Here is a 17,117-nt window from a genome sequence, read left to right on the forward strand (position 1 = left end):
GTGTGTGTGTGTGTGTGTGTGTGTGTGTGTGTGTGTGTTCTCCTTGATATTTCATGTCTGCATAGAACAACCAGCTATGCAGACATAGAGTTTGCTTAGAACAACCAGCCCTGTCCCCATTCCTCCCTTAGGGACACCATGGCTGTGCCATCTATTTTCTTACCAACAACAGAGATGCCAGCATTCAGCTGTGAGCAAAACTAACCTGAACTGCCTTTCCCCTCTAGCTATTTGCCAGGTAAGAATTCTCCTCAGTACAGTCCAGCAGTCTCCCATGTCTGCAAATAAGGAAGAAAGCCCTGTTCTCCCAGCATCCCATCCCTGCCCCCTTCCTGGGCTCCTTTCCTGAAGGTGGCCTCCGGATGCATCTCAGTCCACAGAAGACTTCTCCTCTGAGAAATTAACCTATGCTTTGTATCTTTCAGCAGTTTTGCGTTGTGCCATTTCCCGAGAACATCGTCTTTCCCAAAGCATAAAAAGCCCAGGATACAGCCCAGATAGCATATCACAAGAGAAAGGTGGAAACCATTCTGGCTCACAACTTTAATTGATTGCTTTCCCTCCACTGGGCCCACCGGGTCGGCTTACATAGCTCATAGCTCAGTGCTGCTGAAATAGACCCAGGGCAAGAAAGGTATGAACAACCAGTGAATGCCACTGGAGCATAAATGTTCACAAAATTGTAGACAAGGGATGACAAGAGGCAAGCAGTGGGGCAGGGAGTGTCACTGATGTCCAAAACCCCGGGTCAGACCAACACGCAGCACAGCCACTGCAAAGGAAAGGGACAAGATTGAGTTCTTGGCTTCTCAGGGGCTGGTGTGCTTTCACCATTGATGCTCTCCTGCCTCACATGGGTGCGATCTTTTTATCTCCATTCTCCAGTAAGTGCCTTGCTCAAACATGGGAAACAAGGAAGGCTTTCACTACATCACTAACTCCTGAACCAGGGTACTACAGAAATGTGACTCAGAAAAAGCTCTAGACCCAAAGGGAGCTCCCAAAATAGGTATGTGCATGTATATTCATACACACACACATAAATATATACACAATAGTGTATACTATTATATACACACATATATATACACTATATATGTGTGTGTGTATATATATCCCTATAGATTCCTATATATGTGTACATATCTTTTCCTATATATGTATTTGTTTCTATATGTGTATATATATATATTCCTATATGTGCATATTTGTGTGTGTATATATGTATATTTTATGCACCCACACAACCACACTCCGTTTTAGGTTCCACACTATTGTCCAGGTATCTGTGAGAATCCACAGGTCTATTTCTAGGAAGGCCTTTCCTGGGCTACAGGAAAGAGGTCAATAGCATTCCCACTTTAGAGAAGAGAAGAAAGTGGGTAAGCACAGACAATGGGGCACAGCCAGCAATAACCTGGCGCTCTAGTTCCACCGCCTCAGAAGCAAGTCAAAGGCCAATGCCTCCCCCTGCCTGGACCCTTGGAGACATCTCCACTCTTCCTGCTGTCCCCTCTGGTCAGTAAAGGCCTCTGTCGTACAGGGGTGCAGTGTCCACGGGGAAAGTACTCTGATTTTTTCTGCAAAAACATTATGTGACTTGTACACAGTAAAAACACTCATTCATTTTGCATCTTCATTCTACCCGCTGCAATTTCATTTTTGTTTCCTACATCCTTCCATAGGTCCATCTAAGACAGCTGGTCCTAGAAGCCAGACACTTTATATTGTGCCCACTACCCATAACTCCATCCAAATTAACAAGGGCTCGCATCTCCGAAATTATCTGAAATGTAGCTGTGGCTTTATCTTTACGATCATAATAATAATAAACAAAAATGTTTGGAAAACTGTATAACAGTTGCCTTCCTCCCCCCTGGGTGCCTGCCACAGAACGTGCATGGTATTCACATGGAACTAAGACAGCCAACAGGAATAAGCATCACTTGGCAGCTACATGGTCCAAGAATTTCAGAGTACCATCAGCCAGCAACTCATCAAACCTCAGGACATTCACCTCGGCCAGAGAGAGCTGAACCATGCCATCCTTGTCTTTGTCCAGAAGGCTGAATAGTTCTAAAACACCAGAGAAGGAAATGAAATTAGATAAGGCTGTTCCTGGACTTTGGAACAATCAGAGAGCTGCCTCTGTCTACCCCATCCCCACCTGCGGAACTCCCCTTTCCCCTACCACCCCCTCCCCTCCAGCCCCCACCTAGGCCCAGGGGCCTCAAAAAGCTAGATCCAGGGCACACAATGAGCTTTTGGGGGATCAGATGCCCCCCTGCCGAAACAGACAAACCCCATTGCCAGCAGAGATGGTCCCTTTGGTATCTCCATCCTCGGAAGCTTTATATCAGAAACGTGCAATTACTTTATCAAGGTCAAACAGATTGTGGTTGTCTTGCTTGTGGGTAATCCAGTCCCTTAGCTTTGTCTCTGGCTAACTGACCTTGACCCACTAGAAGGTAACACCTACCAAACCTCAGTGGAAGGAAAAATCCCTTCCTAATAAGATATCTAATCTCAAGGCCCAAGATGGCAGGAAAACGCCTATTGCCTTCCAGAGGGCACCCCCCATCCCTTCATTGGAAGGTGGCACATGTTCTCAATATGATCCCTATTGAAAAACAAATATAAATAGACACTAAACACCATCTAAGAACAGTTACTGGGACTCATTCATCTTGGCCTAGTGACTGCACACTGTAGATGCGCGATAGTCTGGATGGCAGCTTTGTTAAGTCTCCAAAAAAGGCATCCTCCGTCCTAGATCTGGCCAGCCTGGACTTCCTCAGCCCCTTCAGGTCCAGCTGCCCCTCACCCCCAAGGTGCCAGCATTCCAGAAGCCCTGTCTATCATTTTCTGGGCACCTGGCCTCCTAAAGGCAATGTCTGGTTCTGCCCCTTGGCCCTGCCCCTGCCCCACCTTGCACCTTGGGATTAATAGGATGGGGCTGGAGGACAGAGTGACTCACTGAAGAGGGTCTCCAGGCGGATCATACAAGCCACGAAGCTGTCAAAGTTGATGCCGAGCTTGCTGCACGCATACCGCAGGGCAATGGTCTGCTGCACCTGGCTGTTGAGGGTGAAACCTGAGGGCAAAGGGGGCCTGGGTCATAGGTAGAATGGAGGACTCAGCACTGTCTCCCATAAACACTCAAGGAGCTGACATCCCAGGGGCCCCTCTGTGGTTCTGTATCAATCTGCAAACCAGGCCTGACTCTGCCTTCTCCAGGGGATCCCAGAAGGTGTCCTGCCATCCATCCCTCTCCTTGTAGCTACTCCTCATCAAGATCAGCCTAATTCCAGGTCCAGGGCTAGTACCAGCACCAACTCAGCCATGGGTCACATCAGCAAGCAAAAGCAGAGAAGGTGAGGGGGCTGCCTGTCTGGCCAGTTCCTGTCTGTCTCCTTCATAGCCCCATCCTCTGTAATTGCTGTCACCTTCCCAGTAACAGGCAGAGATCTTGGAAAAATTCTAAAATATTATGCTATATGGAATCGAGCAATATTCTCCCCTTCCTGGACAGGGAAGGTACTCAACAAAGCTCTGTTTTTGCCTTGATATCCCATATAAGAAAGCTACAAATGATGATCATTAGCAATCATCATCATGAGCATAAATATTTACAATGTGCACACCTGGATCCCAAGACCCTGTCTACAGGATGTGTCCTCACCTGCCTTCCTGAGGGCTGTCCTCATCTCATGGGCATCGATGGTGCCCAAGTGGTTATAATCAGTTTCCCGATAGATCTCCTAAAGCAGGAAAGAAATCCCAAGTAGAAAACAACCATTCACGGCCCCTGCCAGAACCATCTCCCTCCACCGCACTGCTTTCTCAAAAGGCCAGGGACACTTTCAAAAGGAGACCCTATTGACTCCTCCCAAGAAGGTTTCAGAGCAAGCATAAGAGCTTGGCCAGTGCTGGCCCCTTTGCTGTCTGAACAGCAGGGCTTTCAGGGCAGTGGTTGGCATGAGAGTCTCTCATTGCCTTCTTGTTCCTTTGTGACCAATGTTCCCAGGACTCAATAGTTTTGACCATGATTAAGGATGTGGTCAGACTACAGTGGACCAGGAATGCGTGTAAGGGAGGATTAGAACAGAGGAGAGGATGCCCAGAAGGAAGAGAAGAGTTACCAGATACTTCTGAATCTTCAGCCAGAGCGTCTTGAATTCTACCGCCCCCAAAGTGCCCGTTCCATTGCTCTAGGCACGTTAAAGACCAACATGATTGAGTCCAAATTCTACATGCCTTACAGATTTCTTTCTCTTGTGAGCTTGCATGAGTGCCTTAAGGCCTTAGTGAACCTTCCATGTCTGTGGCAAGCAGAGCAGTGGGGGTGACGGTGTGTAACAAGTTCAAATAAAGATTAAAAAGTCAAACGTGCACCAAGGCCCTCCTCTGAAGCCAGGCACAGAGCTAGGAACAAAGGGCAAGTCATGAGCTGGCCAATCTGCAATATCGTGAATACCCTAATCTTCCTGGTTTATTTACAGGGTGGAGCTGTATGATCTGTAAATTCGCTTCTACATTTACATTTCTGTGATTGATCATTCAGCTAATTCGAGTTTGTTGGAATGTCAAAATGTTATGGGAAAAGACATCAGGAGCCAGGAACCATGGGACTGGGAGTCTAAGCCACAGAATCTGCTCATAGGCCACTATACAACCAAACAGGAGGATATTATGAGGGACTTTCTGTGTCCAACTTACATTCACTCCACAACTTTTTTTTTTTTTTTTTTTGAAACGGAGTCTCTCTGTTGCCCAGGCTGGAGTACAGTGGTGTGATCTCAGCTCACTGCAACCACTGCCTCCAGGGTTCAAGCAATTCTCCATGTCAGTCTCCCAAGTAGCAGGGATTACAGGCACCCGCCACCATACTCCACTAATTTTTTTTTTTTTTTTTTTTTTTTTTTTTTAGTAGAGATGGTTTCACAATGTTGGCCAGGCTGGTCTTGAACTCCTGACCTCAAATGATCTGCCTGCCTCAGCCTCCCAAAGTGCCACAACTATTTTTTTTTTAATGCTGTGCTAGTCAATAGGGATTTAGTTTTGAATGCACTTATGATCCTAAAGTTAAGTCTCTTAGAGACTCTACAATTTTCTCACCAGTCACAACTAATCAATAAACAGTGTGTATGTTACAGCACCAATGTTAAAATTTTGAAACAGCCCCAGCTACTCAGGAGGCCGAGGCAGGGGGATTGCTTGAGCCCAGGAGTTTGAGGCTGCAGTGAGCTCAGACTGTGCCTGTGAATAGCCACTGCACTCCAGCCTGGGCAACATAATAAGACCCCATCTCTGAATAAATAATTAGAATTCTAAAACAGACTATCACTTTAATTAGCCAAACAAAAAGTCCTGTAAGCCTCATCCTTTAAGAAAGTCTGTGTTCTTGGATCTATAATCCGCACTGAGTGTTGAATGCATCATAGCCTTCAAATCCTTACTAATAATTCAACCAACACATCTCAGAACAGTAGTATGCAAAGGAAGCTAACACTCGGGGCTAGGTACTCTACATACTTGTATCTCACTTCATCCTAACAATAGTCACACAAGCTAGACATAATTATCCCATTTTCCAGGAGAAACTGAAGTTCAGAGCATTTAGTAACTTCCTCAAATTTATACACCTCAGTAAGTGGTAGAGCCAGAATCTGGACCCCTGTCTGTTTCAAAACCTTTGTCCCAGAACACCAGGGGTCTTCAATTCCAGATAAAATTGCTTGCAGAGACCACACCTATGGAACCAGGATCTCCAGGAATCAGGGGTTTTTGTTTGTTTTGTTGTTGTTGTTGTTGTTGTTGATGATGATGTTTGAGACAGAGTCTCACTCTCTCACCCAGGCTGGAGTGTAGCAGTGTGATCTTCACTCACCGCAACCTCTATCTCCCAGGCTCAAGCGATTCTCGTGCTTCAGCCTCCCCAGTAGCTGGGATTACAGACACGTGCCATCACGCCTGGCTAATTTTTGTATTTTTAGTAGAGACAGGATTTCACTGTGTTCCAGGCTGGTCTCGAACTCCTGGCCTTAAGTGATCTGCCCACCAATGCCACCCAAAGTGCTGGGATGACAGGCATCAGCCCCTGCACCCAGCCAATTTTTTAAATTTTTTTTCTAGCACTTTGTAGGACATGTGAAAGACTGTATTTTTAAACTGTATTTTTAACACCCCATGGGTGATAAAGTACTGATACATGCTATAGTAATTGAAACATCATGTTCAGTAAAAAAAAGTCAATTACAAAGGACTACATATTGTATAATTTCATTATATGAAATGTCCACAATAGGCAAATTTATAGAGACAGAAAGTAGATCAGTGGTTGCCCAGGGATGGTCGTGGAGGTTGGGGGAAATGGAGAGCAACTGGTAATAGGAGTACAGGGTTTCTTTTTAGGGCGATGACAATGTTCTAAATTATGTGATGATGGTTGCTCGACTCTGAATACACAAAAGCCATTGACTGATATACTTTAAATGAGTATGCTGTATGGTGTGTAAATGATATCTCAATAGAGCTGTTATTTTTTTAAGGATTCCATGGGTATTTCTGCTGATTCAGAACCACTGCCCCACACTACCTAAACTGTGGAACAGAAACTCCTGAAGAGTGGCAGAGAGTCACACTCCTCTTTGAACCGTGAAAGACACAAATACCATTGGGAATAAAGAGTGGGTAGACTACAAGGCAACTCTCAAATCTAAACTGAAGTCAACAGACAAGGTTTGATGAGAATGATTCAGAAACCAGGGAACTATTTGCATTAAAGTGAATCAATACTTAACAGTTCCTTGCAGTCCACAAATTAAATTGTCAAGCATGGAGAAAAGACACAAGGGCTAAAGAGCCCCAGCCTCATGCAGGGAGTGGCCGACTGACGCTCAGAGGCCAAAAGATAGCACCAGCCCTCCATGGCGGATCAGCCACGCAGAGGTGGGCACACACGCTCTGTCATCCAGGACCACTCTGCATGACAACCATGCAAAGGAAAATCCTTCCTCCCGTCCCGCAGTTAATGAAAGAACCCACAGTAAACATCATCATGGATGAACAGACAGAGCTCATCATGGATGAGGCCCCAAGGAACTGAGAAGAACCCTCCAAGGCTCCAATTTTTAAAGAAATCACCTTCACCATCAGCACTGTGATAAATGGCAACCTGGACCCGCTGTGGGCAAAGCTCTAAGGAAGTGATGTTACACCACTCACCCTCTGTGCCTCCACACCTAGAAGGTTCCTTCCACCTAGAATGCCCTGACCTTCTCCATTCCTCCCAAAAACTACTGCCCATTTTCTATAGACTGAGTGTTTTTTTCCTCCAAAATTCGTATGCTGAAACCCAATCCTCATGTGAGGGTATTAGGAGATGGGCCTTTGGGAGGTAATTAGTTCATGAGGGTGGAACCCTCAGAAATGAAATTAGTGCCCTTATAAAAGGAACCCCAGGAAACTCCCTCACCCCATCTACCATGTGAAGTTATAGCAAGAAGATGCCATCTATGAACTAGGAAACTGGCCCTTATCCACCACAAAATCTACCAGCACCTTGATCTTGGCCTTCTCAGCCTCCAGAAGAGTAAGAAATAGATTTCTGTTGTTTATTATCCACCCAGTTTATGGTCTCCTGTTACAGCAGCCAGAACAGCCTAACACACCATACTTCAATATCAAGTGAAGGTTAAACTAGATCAGGGAGAACAAATAGATTTTATCTTGTGTGATAACTCTAAACTATCAGTAGTAGCTGCCCACAAGCCATGTTAAGATTCTGAAGCAAAGATCAGATAGTGATGGGGAGAGCTTGGGAAGCAGGGAGCAGTAGACGGTGGGAGTGGGGACGGGTAGAATTGAAGGGGAGGAGGAAGACGAAGAGATGAACAGAGTGTGGAGGGAGGAGGTGCACAAATGCCCCATGCTTGCTACCTCCAGATTACATGATTTTAAATAAGTCACCTAAACACTGCACACCTTGGTTTCTTCACCTGTGAAACAGAGATAATCTCAAGCTTTCTGAGACACATCCATGATATGATACATTTTCCTTTGAGGCTTCAAGTACAATCCTTGACATATGCTCCATGCCTGCTCGCTCCCCTTCTCATTTTTTACCCTTCCCTTCCTTCTAACTGGAAAAGGTGGAGGAGTCTTTAAAAACAGGACGAAAGTAAAAAAAAATAATAATAATGCAACATTTAAAGGATACATCCAACAGACTGATCATTTCCCTGCAAGTGTTGATGTTGAATCCATCAAATTTTATGTCTGTTCCTAAAGATTTAAATAGAAAAGGGGAGTGGGAATCGGATCATTTGAAGGTGAGGGAAAGAACCTCCACGGTAGAAGACCTCCAAAGATACCATCCAAGGGTGTGGAACCGAACTTGGTCTCTGCCAAAAGGGGAGAGCGTCATGGCAGGCTTGTGGGCAGATACGCCTGAGCCTCCTGGTGCCCTGGGAGATAGAACAGACAAGCACCAGCATCCAAGTACAGCATCTGAACCTTGGCTTGGCTCCCCACAAGCCACAGACTTCAGCAAATTATATCTTTGAGCTTTAATTTCCTCCTCCATCAAATGGGAATAATCATGATAGTAACAATGACCATACTTGCCCCAAAGACTGGCTGGGTATTAACTGAGATAATGAAAGTGAAGTTTTAGCCCAGGCTTGATATATGATAAGTTCTTAATAAAACAGCTAACTTTATATGGCTAGGTATTGTTATAAGCACTGCACATCTACTCTTCAAAATCACTCCATGTGGTAGATGCTATCATTATACCCATTTTATAGATCAGGAATCTGAGTCCCAGAGAGGTTACATGATTTGCTCAAGGTCACAACCAGTAGGGGGCAAAGCTAGGAGTTAAATGCAGGCCAGCCAGCTCCACAGCCTGAGCTTGTAATCACAACACACAGCCACTCAATGACAGCAGCTATCCTTCCTTACTAAATTGCAGGCATGTCACTGGAGCTCCATCCCTGGCCTCCACCCTCACCTTCCATATACCTGGGAGCCAAGACAGGTGCCAAAGACCCTGCAACCCCTTCTCTTTCTCTCCACTCTTCAACAACTGCAGGAGCAAGAGTGGTGTGGAGAGGAGACGGGCCTGTGCTCCGAGCCCTGGGGATCCATCTGCTCAGCCCTGGGTTCGTCCCTGGGAAGGGTATGACTTGGCTCCTGGGCCAAGGCCCTGCTTCCTGCATTCTCAAGCCCAGTCCTGCTGCAGTGAGCGAATGAGAGCCCATCACTCACTGGAAGACTTAACCTGGCCCATCCCTGGACCCGGAAAGAAACCAGCTCCCTGTGTCCTCCTATGGGCTGGGGCTCAGAGGGGAGACGCAAATCTTTCCTCCTGACAGCTCTGAGGCTTGCAAAAATCTGAAGATGGGGAACTGAGGACAGTCTAGGAGAGTCAGAATCATCCCTTCCTTCCTCCTTCCCTCAAGATGAGCTACAGAACTAGATCTTTCATCTGCAGAGGTTTCCACAGTATCCAAGTTATTAATTTTGTGAAAAAAATTCACTGAAGTCAATCCCAGCCCAGCTCTTTTTCTCCTGGGACTCAGCCTGCAATTTCACTTGACACTATGGATCTTTGTTCCTTCAGGCGCTGGCTGCTTGCCAGCACCAGCCCCGCCTTCACCTCCACCCTCACCTCCCCGTCTCCTGCCTCTCCTTCTTCCCCTCTTGTCTTGCTGGACTGAATCAGGGCTCCTGGGGTCAGACACCAATGCCCTTTCTCCCACCTGTGGTGCTGCCAGCCCAATGCCTGCCTGCCCGTCCCTCACCCTGCCCCAGCATCTCCTACGGACTTTCTGAAAGACCCCAGGAAGGAACTTACGCTTGGAAAACGCCTCATTCAAAAGTATCTTGAGTGCATTGGCAGTAATCTCAGAATCCTAGAAAGAGGAACCCAAATGCAAATCATGTCAGGCCCTGACAAGTTGTTTCAAGACAGTGAATTAATGCAGTGCTTCCTCACAGTCAGACACCAGGCCCACTGGCCATGTGAGGTTTTTTTTTTTGTTTTTTGTTTTTTGTTTTTTTGAGACAGAGTCTTACTCTGTCACTCAAGCTGGAGTGTAGTGCCGCAATCTCTGCTCACTGCAACCTCCATCTCCCAGGCTCAAGCAATTCTCCTGCCTCAGCCTCCTAAGTAGCTGGGACTACAGATGCGCGCCACCACGCCTGGCTAATTTTTGTATTTTTAGTAGAGACGGGGTTTCACCAGGTTGGCCAGGATGATCTTGAACTCCTGACATCGTGATCTGCCCACCTCGGCCTCCCAGAGTGCTAGGATTACAGGCATGAGCCACCGTGCCCGACTGGCCCTGTGATTTTAAAAGCAGGTGGCATCTTTAAAAGCTCAAATTATCCTCTTCTTTTGGGGATCCCAGCAGCCTGGCCAGAGGTGTGTTAGTGCCATGAGTGTGGTACACACCGTGTCAGAAGGCTGCCATGCCAGGGTCCTGCTGCCTTTCACGGGGCTCGCTTGAACAGGGATAAAGTAACAGGAACAGCAGTGATAGGATTGAATCAGATGTGCCAGAGCCAATGTGGAAGATCCTTAAATCCTCAGAACAATTCCACAGCCATTTTCAAGTTAAGGAAGTCGTGATTTTGTAAACTGCTGAACACTGTATACATGCAACATCATTTGTCATTTTCATGTGACGTAATTGCTTGTGGTTTGTAGCTACCAAGAAGCAGAGCTAGACTTGGAAACCTAAGGTTGGTTCACCCCAAAGTGCCAGCTTTCCCCACCACACCTACAGGAGGTGGTATTTCACATAGGAGCCCATCTCAAACTGGGGGCAGAGATTAAGAGAACAGCATATTCTGTGTGCATCTGGGATAAACACTCAGCCAGGGGGAAGAGTCATCCCTTAACTCTCAGATGGAGAGCAGATCTCAGGCAGGATGACCAAGGAAATGCAGAGAAGGGGTGCTGGGCTGATGTCTGGGTCCCAGTCTCAACTCAGCCCCTTATTCATCATGTGACTTTAGCCGAGTCACTTTCCATCTTCCCATCCTCCACTAGCCAGGCCCTGGCAATTCTACAGGAAATGAGAGAGGCAAGAGCTGCACAAAGCAGTGTCTCCTCTGAGGACAACTGGCCTCACCCCAGCACAGAGTGGTCAGTCCCAGTAATAAGACCTGAGGACCTGGGCCGGGCACGGTGGCTCACACCTGTAATCCCAGCACTTTGGGAGGCCGAGGTGGGTGGATCACCTAAGGTCAGGAGTTCGAGACCAGCCTGGCCAACATGGCGAAACCCTCTCTCTACTAAAAATGCAAAAATTATCCAGGCGTGGTGGCTGGCATCTGCAGTCCCAGCTACTCGGGAGGCTGAGGCACGAGAATCACTTGAACCCGGGAAGCAGAGGTTGCAGTGAGCCGAGATTGCACCACTGCGCTCCAGCCTGGGTCACAGAGCAACAGTCCATCTCAAAAAAAAAAAAAAAAAAAAAAGACTTGAGGCCCCTTTAAAAAGCCTCTGGGGCTAGAAGACTACCCCCATTAGCCTGCTAGGAAAGAAATGGGATGTCAAGAGTCTACATTTGGACCTTGACCCCATCATTCATGAGGCCTTGTACCCTCAGCCAGCTCCTTAACCTCTCTGTGCAGGTCACTTCACAAGCCGAGCAAGGAGAGTGACCAATACTGCCCCATGCAGCCAGAGAGAAAAGTAAGATAAAGTGCATGAAGAACTATGCAAATATGAGCTTTTCCTTTCATCATTCTTGGTGTTCTTAATAAAATATGGCCCTTGGCAGCTAAGGAAACAGGTTTTGTTAGCAAAAATACTGGCCTGTAAATCCATCTAAAACATAAATTGGCTCATTTTTGCAAGGGTTTTATTCAATGGCTATGCAAAGGAACTGTTCCCAGGTTTTATTTCCTGCGAGGGATTCTGATATCTTTTCTTCTATTTTATCCTTAAGTCTAGAAAGTTGCCCTGAGTTTCCCGGGGTGGCGGGGGGAGACCATTGTTTTTTTTCCTCTTCCGGGCCCTTTTCACACACTTTATTATCCTCCAAAGAGTAACACATTTGCTGTATTTATGGGGCTGGTTTTGACATTTCAAGTCCTGGTTATGCTTTGACTTGTGGCCCCCACCGGGCTGCTACCAAAGTGAATGGAAGCCAGGGCAGGGGAGAAGGATCAGGGGGCGCTTTTTTCTCTGCTCCAAGTGCCCAAGTTGCATTCATGTCGGGCAAAGCTTGGATTCCTCAGGCTGCTGGTCTCCCAGAGGGCGGGCAGGGCTGCAGGACCGTGACAGGGAACAGGGCTAGTCCTGCACACTAATCCCAAGCCAGGTTAGCTGAGCTGCCTTCCACTGCGGCTGGGCAATCCCCACTCTGAAGGATATCGATTTGGAGAGGTTTTGCCGTCCCAGCTTTTTATCCAGAGGCCCCAATCTGACAGGGCCAATCTGCAAACAGAAAGGCTTTTGGCAGGACCTGGAGATCTGACTTTTCTATTTTCTCAAGAGTCAGTCAACGCAGCAAGATAAGTAGCCTCAGGACCAATTCCCAAGCAATGAAGCAAAAGTACTCGATCTTAAGACAGGATGGTGACGGGCACAGAAGCTGGGGGCCCCTGAGACCTGAGTCTCACCCTTTTTATGCCTAGAGACCTCAGGGAGTAAAGAATGAAGTGACCTGAGCATTCCTGAATATTCTCCTGCCCACCTGGGAAGCCATGTTCACCCTCCACTCACCTTCCCTGCCAGCTTCTCAAACAGCCTCCTGAACTGGTCATCTTCCTGATCCACCTCACTGGGATGTGGCTAAAAAGAAGGACATTTGCAAAGTTAAAATGGGAATCGTCAAGGAGAATGAAAGACGAAGATTTAAAATTCATTCCTTCATCCATTAGTATCTATGATGCACCTACTATGTGCCAGGCTTTGGGCTAAGTGGGGGCACACGGTGGCAAACCAAGAGACAGCAAAGGTCCTGGCCCCAGGGAGCTTACAGTCCAGCAGGGATGAGCAGGGAGGCAGCACTGGGGCCTAGCAGTTTTCTCTCTAAGTGATTTGGGGAAGTGAGCTCCACAAACCCTGAATTTCTGATTACAACCTGAACCACTTTCAGAAAATGACACTGACACCAGAAAATCTTGGTGTGAATCTGTGGACTCCTAAGGGAATCACTGATAATTTTCCAGGGAGTCTGAACTCCAGAAATTGTGTGAAAACATGGGGTCATATCTAAATGCATTTTTGGCTGGGTGCAGTGGCTCACGCCTGAAATCCTAATACTTGGGGAGGCTGAGGCGGGCAGGTCACGTAAGCCCAGGAGTTCAATAGTAGCCTGGGCAACACGGTGAAACCCCATTTCTACAAAAAATACAAAAATTAGCTGGGTGTAGTGGTGCATGCCTGTAGTCCCATCTACTTCGGAGGCTGAGGCCACAGTAAGCCAAGACTGTGCCACTGTATTCCAGCCTGGGTGATAAAGCGAGACCTTATATCAGAAAAAAAAACATTTTCTTAGCTTTCATCAGATTCACAAAGAGCAACATGATTTCAAAAGTGTTGAGAACATGGCCTAGTAGAAAGAGTAGAACTAGAAGCCAGGAGACTGGAGTTCAAATAGCAGATTGTACCCTTACTGGACACTATCTCAGGGCTCTGAACATCCATGGCCTCCACTCTGATATTGATTTAACCAGACCATTTTCATGGGGCCATTTTAGGAATCAAATGAGAGCTAATGTGGGTCAAAGTCCTTTGGAAATTACAAACCATTATATGAATGCTTCTGTCCAGAGACTTTCTGATGTGACAATGGGCTCTGCCCAAAATAGAACAATGCCCAGTTGTCACCACAAGACAGAATGGAAAAGTGACAGCTTCCCAGATGACACGAAATTTCTAGAAAGCTGGGTTAATTTCTTCCAAAACTATCACTAAGATGAGTACGAAAGGCCCAATATAGCTTGATGATGCTGTACTCATAAAGATAACCACTGTAGTAATAATACTTGTCTTTGTTGAGTACTTACTACCTGTCAGGTACTTTGCGTGGATTATTTCATTTAATATTCACCACTGTCCTGTGAGGTTCGTCTCATTACTGTCCTCACTTCACCAATGGACAAACTGGAATTTTAAATGTTACTTCATTTTAAATGTTATGTAACAGGCCAAGATCACACAGCTAGTAAACAGTGAAGCCAGGATTAAACTCCAGCCCATGCGCTTCTCCACCACCCTCTGGAATGATCGTCAGAGAAGATGCTCCCTGCATCCGACTACTCTCAGCCTCTCTGGGGCTGTTTCCTCACCTGCAGAATGAGGATATTAACGCCTACCATGCTGTTTACATAGAAGATATGCTAATCCAAAAACACATCTAGATTTTTAGAAGAAAAAATGATAAACACATCATATCTCATCACACATATATGATTTTAAAGTGGTTTTATAGGGAAAAAAACATTATATCATTCATGTAATACAGTACGCCAAAATCTTGGATGTCCATAAATTCCAGACATGGAGTAATATTCTATTATTCTATGGGAAAAACATAAAATTGCATATAAAAACTAACAACAAAACAGTATATGGATATGGACACACACAGGCACATAGCAGGCATTATCATTGGACACAAGGGAATTTTTGGACATTGGGAATGAGGAAAACATGTACGTGGTTGCAACTGTGGTACTCCACAATTTGTCCATTCAAAAAAAGATTTACTGAACACCTGGCCCATGTTGGGAACTGTTCAGAACCTGCGTCTGAATGCAATGGTGAACAAGGCATAGTTTTTGTTCTCAAGGAACGTACTATAGTGGAATTTTCTATTTCCCTGATACGATCTATATGAAAATGCTTTGCAAATGGTATGGCAGCATGGCATAAGCAAGGAATTATTTTCTTGTTATTCATTATATCACATGTTGGGAATGTCTTTACAACCCTGCTCAAAGTGAACACGGCTAAATTCCAAGAGTGTGTTTGTTCACCCTGTAATTTTTCCTTCCCTCATTCAGAGCAGGTGATTATGCTCTTTGAATGTCCAACTGTCCGTGACTTGGAGATTTCTGCAGGGAATAAAACAGAAGTTCCTAAAGGCAATAGTCCTTCCTGTCTCCTGTAAAGTCCTGAGTCCCCTGAGGACATTATCTGTGTATTCTGGGGTGTGTGTGTGTGTGTGTGTGTGTGTGTGTGTGTGTGTGTCAGTCACAGCACAGTGGTGCCCTAAAGAGAAAAAGCAGGGTTTCCCTGAGACCAAGAAGATGTTGAAAGTTTACAGGATCTTGGGGATACGGGAACCCTTGAATGGCTCCATAGCCATGTCCTAGTACCTCAGAAGGGGAGGCTGGACCATTGGCCTGAGGACTCCCAGTTCATCAAAGATTCTAGGCCCCATGCTGAGCACAGAAGCCCAAGAGCTGTCAGTCATAAAGAAACCTGTGAGCTGACCACAGGGGTATCCAATGTGGACCCATGACCAGAAGAGACTTCCTGTTGCTTGGGAGCTTTAGAAAACCCCAATATCATGGGACGTGGAGATGGGTAGCCCCAGTAGTGACTAGGATTGAACTCCTGCCAATCTGGTGCAAAAGGGGCTTAGGATCAGTATAAGTTGATTTAGCAGAACCCTGCCCTTCCCATCCAAAAAAGGAGAGAAGATAATTCTTAGCACCTGAATTCAGGCTCAGCTCCATACTCTACACTGGCAAACCGCAGCCTTTCTAATATGCCTGGGACCCACAGTAAGAGATGCCACCGTGAGCGATAAGTCCTCCTGGGGGCAGTGAGAAGGCTGAGCTGGCATCGGCAACTGAGGCGAGGGGTAGGAGGGAAAATTCTGCCCAGCTCAGATCACCAAGAGTCACAAACACAGAAAGGGCCTCTGGCGCCAGGTATTGCCACCAACTCGAGGCAGGGGGCGCTATTGACCACTGGCTGAACTACAGTGCAGAGGGAAGCAGTCACACCAGTTCAGAAACTAACTGGAATAAGAAAAAATAGACATGGGGCATGCATTTTCTATCTGATAAACTCACAACACAAACCCCCAAGGCAAGATGGATCCTTATTTGGCACCATCTCATGCATCGGAAGAAACACGAGCTTGTAAATTTGACACATGTCAAATCACAGAATATGTGATTTGTATATGTGGTGTGTATATGGGTGTGTGTGTGTCTGCCCCCACCTCCATTCAGCCGAAGATGCCACGCCCAGCAGCTGGGAGCACTCTGTGTGGCATCTGCAGCCAGAGACACGTCAGTGTTGGACGGAGGGGTAGAAGCTGGGCCTGTGCCCCCATGAAGGTGGTCCTGCCCCACCCAGGCCAGTGCCCACTGGCCACAGACACAGCATGGCTCTCAGGGAGCAGCAGCACCCAATACACCCATCATCCGCCACACCCACCATCTGAGAACAAGGACAGTACATTGAGGACACAGTGAGGAATAAAGGGAGTGAGGTGGTGAACCCACACCTCAAACCCTACATATTTATTCCTCCAAAGTCGGCTCAGAACTCACCTCCTCCATGGGGCCTTCCCAGACTAGGCACTCCCCCAGCACCCCTCAGACTACACATACTCAAGTTTAGATGGGTTTTCTGGTGTGTTCTTCTCTTCATCTTTCACATATACTTTCATCATTTGTCCTCCAAAAGACTGGAGGTCAATCCAAGAGCAGGACACTGGATCTATTCTCCCAAGGACTTCTCTATCTCGCACAGAACGGCTTAGGCACAGTGGGTGCTCTATCTGTGGGTCCTGCTTATCAAACGTGGAAGACGATGGCTAAGATCTCCCCCAGGGGGTAGGGATATATTACAAAGCCTGGGTTCCAGGGCTACTTCTGTCTCATCTTCATCAGGAAGAGACAGGGACTAGAAAATGTTGTGGCCCTAACTAATAAGAAGTTATCATCCTTAATACATAAAGATTCTGACAAATCAAGAAGAAACCTGGAATGACTGCTATGCAACAGTGTCAGAGTTTGGCATACAAAAAGATTGCATACCTCATATGGGTTTCCAGCTACCACGTCCCCAATTTCTCTGAAATGCAAAGAAAGAAATAAACCAAACATGAGTAAGTAAAAAGTACAGC

At 46.5% G+C, this 17,117-nt stretch overlaps 1 protein-coding gene across 1 annotated transcript in view; it reads right to left on the minus strand.

Moving 5' to 3' along the window:
- Positions 1–307: 307 nt before the first annotated feature.
- The window catches only part of CAPN8 (calpain 8), a 73,667-nt gene continuing 56,857 nt past the window's right edge, over positions 308–17,117 (minus strand). The window contains exons 13-21 of the mRNA XM_031015609.3: positions 17,029–17,065; positions 12,746–12,814; positions 9,863–9,920; positions 8,222–8,286; positions 4,143–4,211; positions 3,683–3,761; positions 2,978–3,094; positions 2,018–2,076; positions 308–772 (exon numbers count right to left, since the gene is read on the minus strand). Coding sequence (XP_030871469.3) covers positions 749–772; positions 2,018–2,076; positions 2,978–3,094; positions 3,683–3,761; positions 4,143–4,211; positions 8,222–8,286; positions 9,863–9,920; positions 12,746–12,814; positions 17,029–17,065 — 577 coding nt within the window. The 3' untranslated portion in view covers positions 308–748. The remainder of the gene's footprint in view (positions 773–2,017; positions 2,077–2,977; positions 3,095–3,682; positions 3,762–4,142; positions 4,212–8,221; positions 8,287–9,862; positions 9,921–12,745; positions 12,815–17,028; positions 17,066–17,117) is intronic.

Source organism: Gorilla gorilla, chromosome 1 (genome assembly GCF_029281585.2).
Source record: "Gorilla gorilla gorilla isolate KB3781 chromosome 1, NHGRI_mGorGor1-v2.1_pri, whole genome shotgun sequence".
NCBI lineage: Eukaryota > Metazoa > Chordata > Mammalia > Primates > Hominidae > Gorilla > Gorilla gorilla.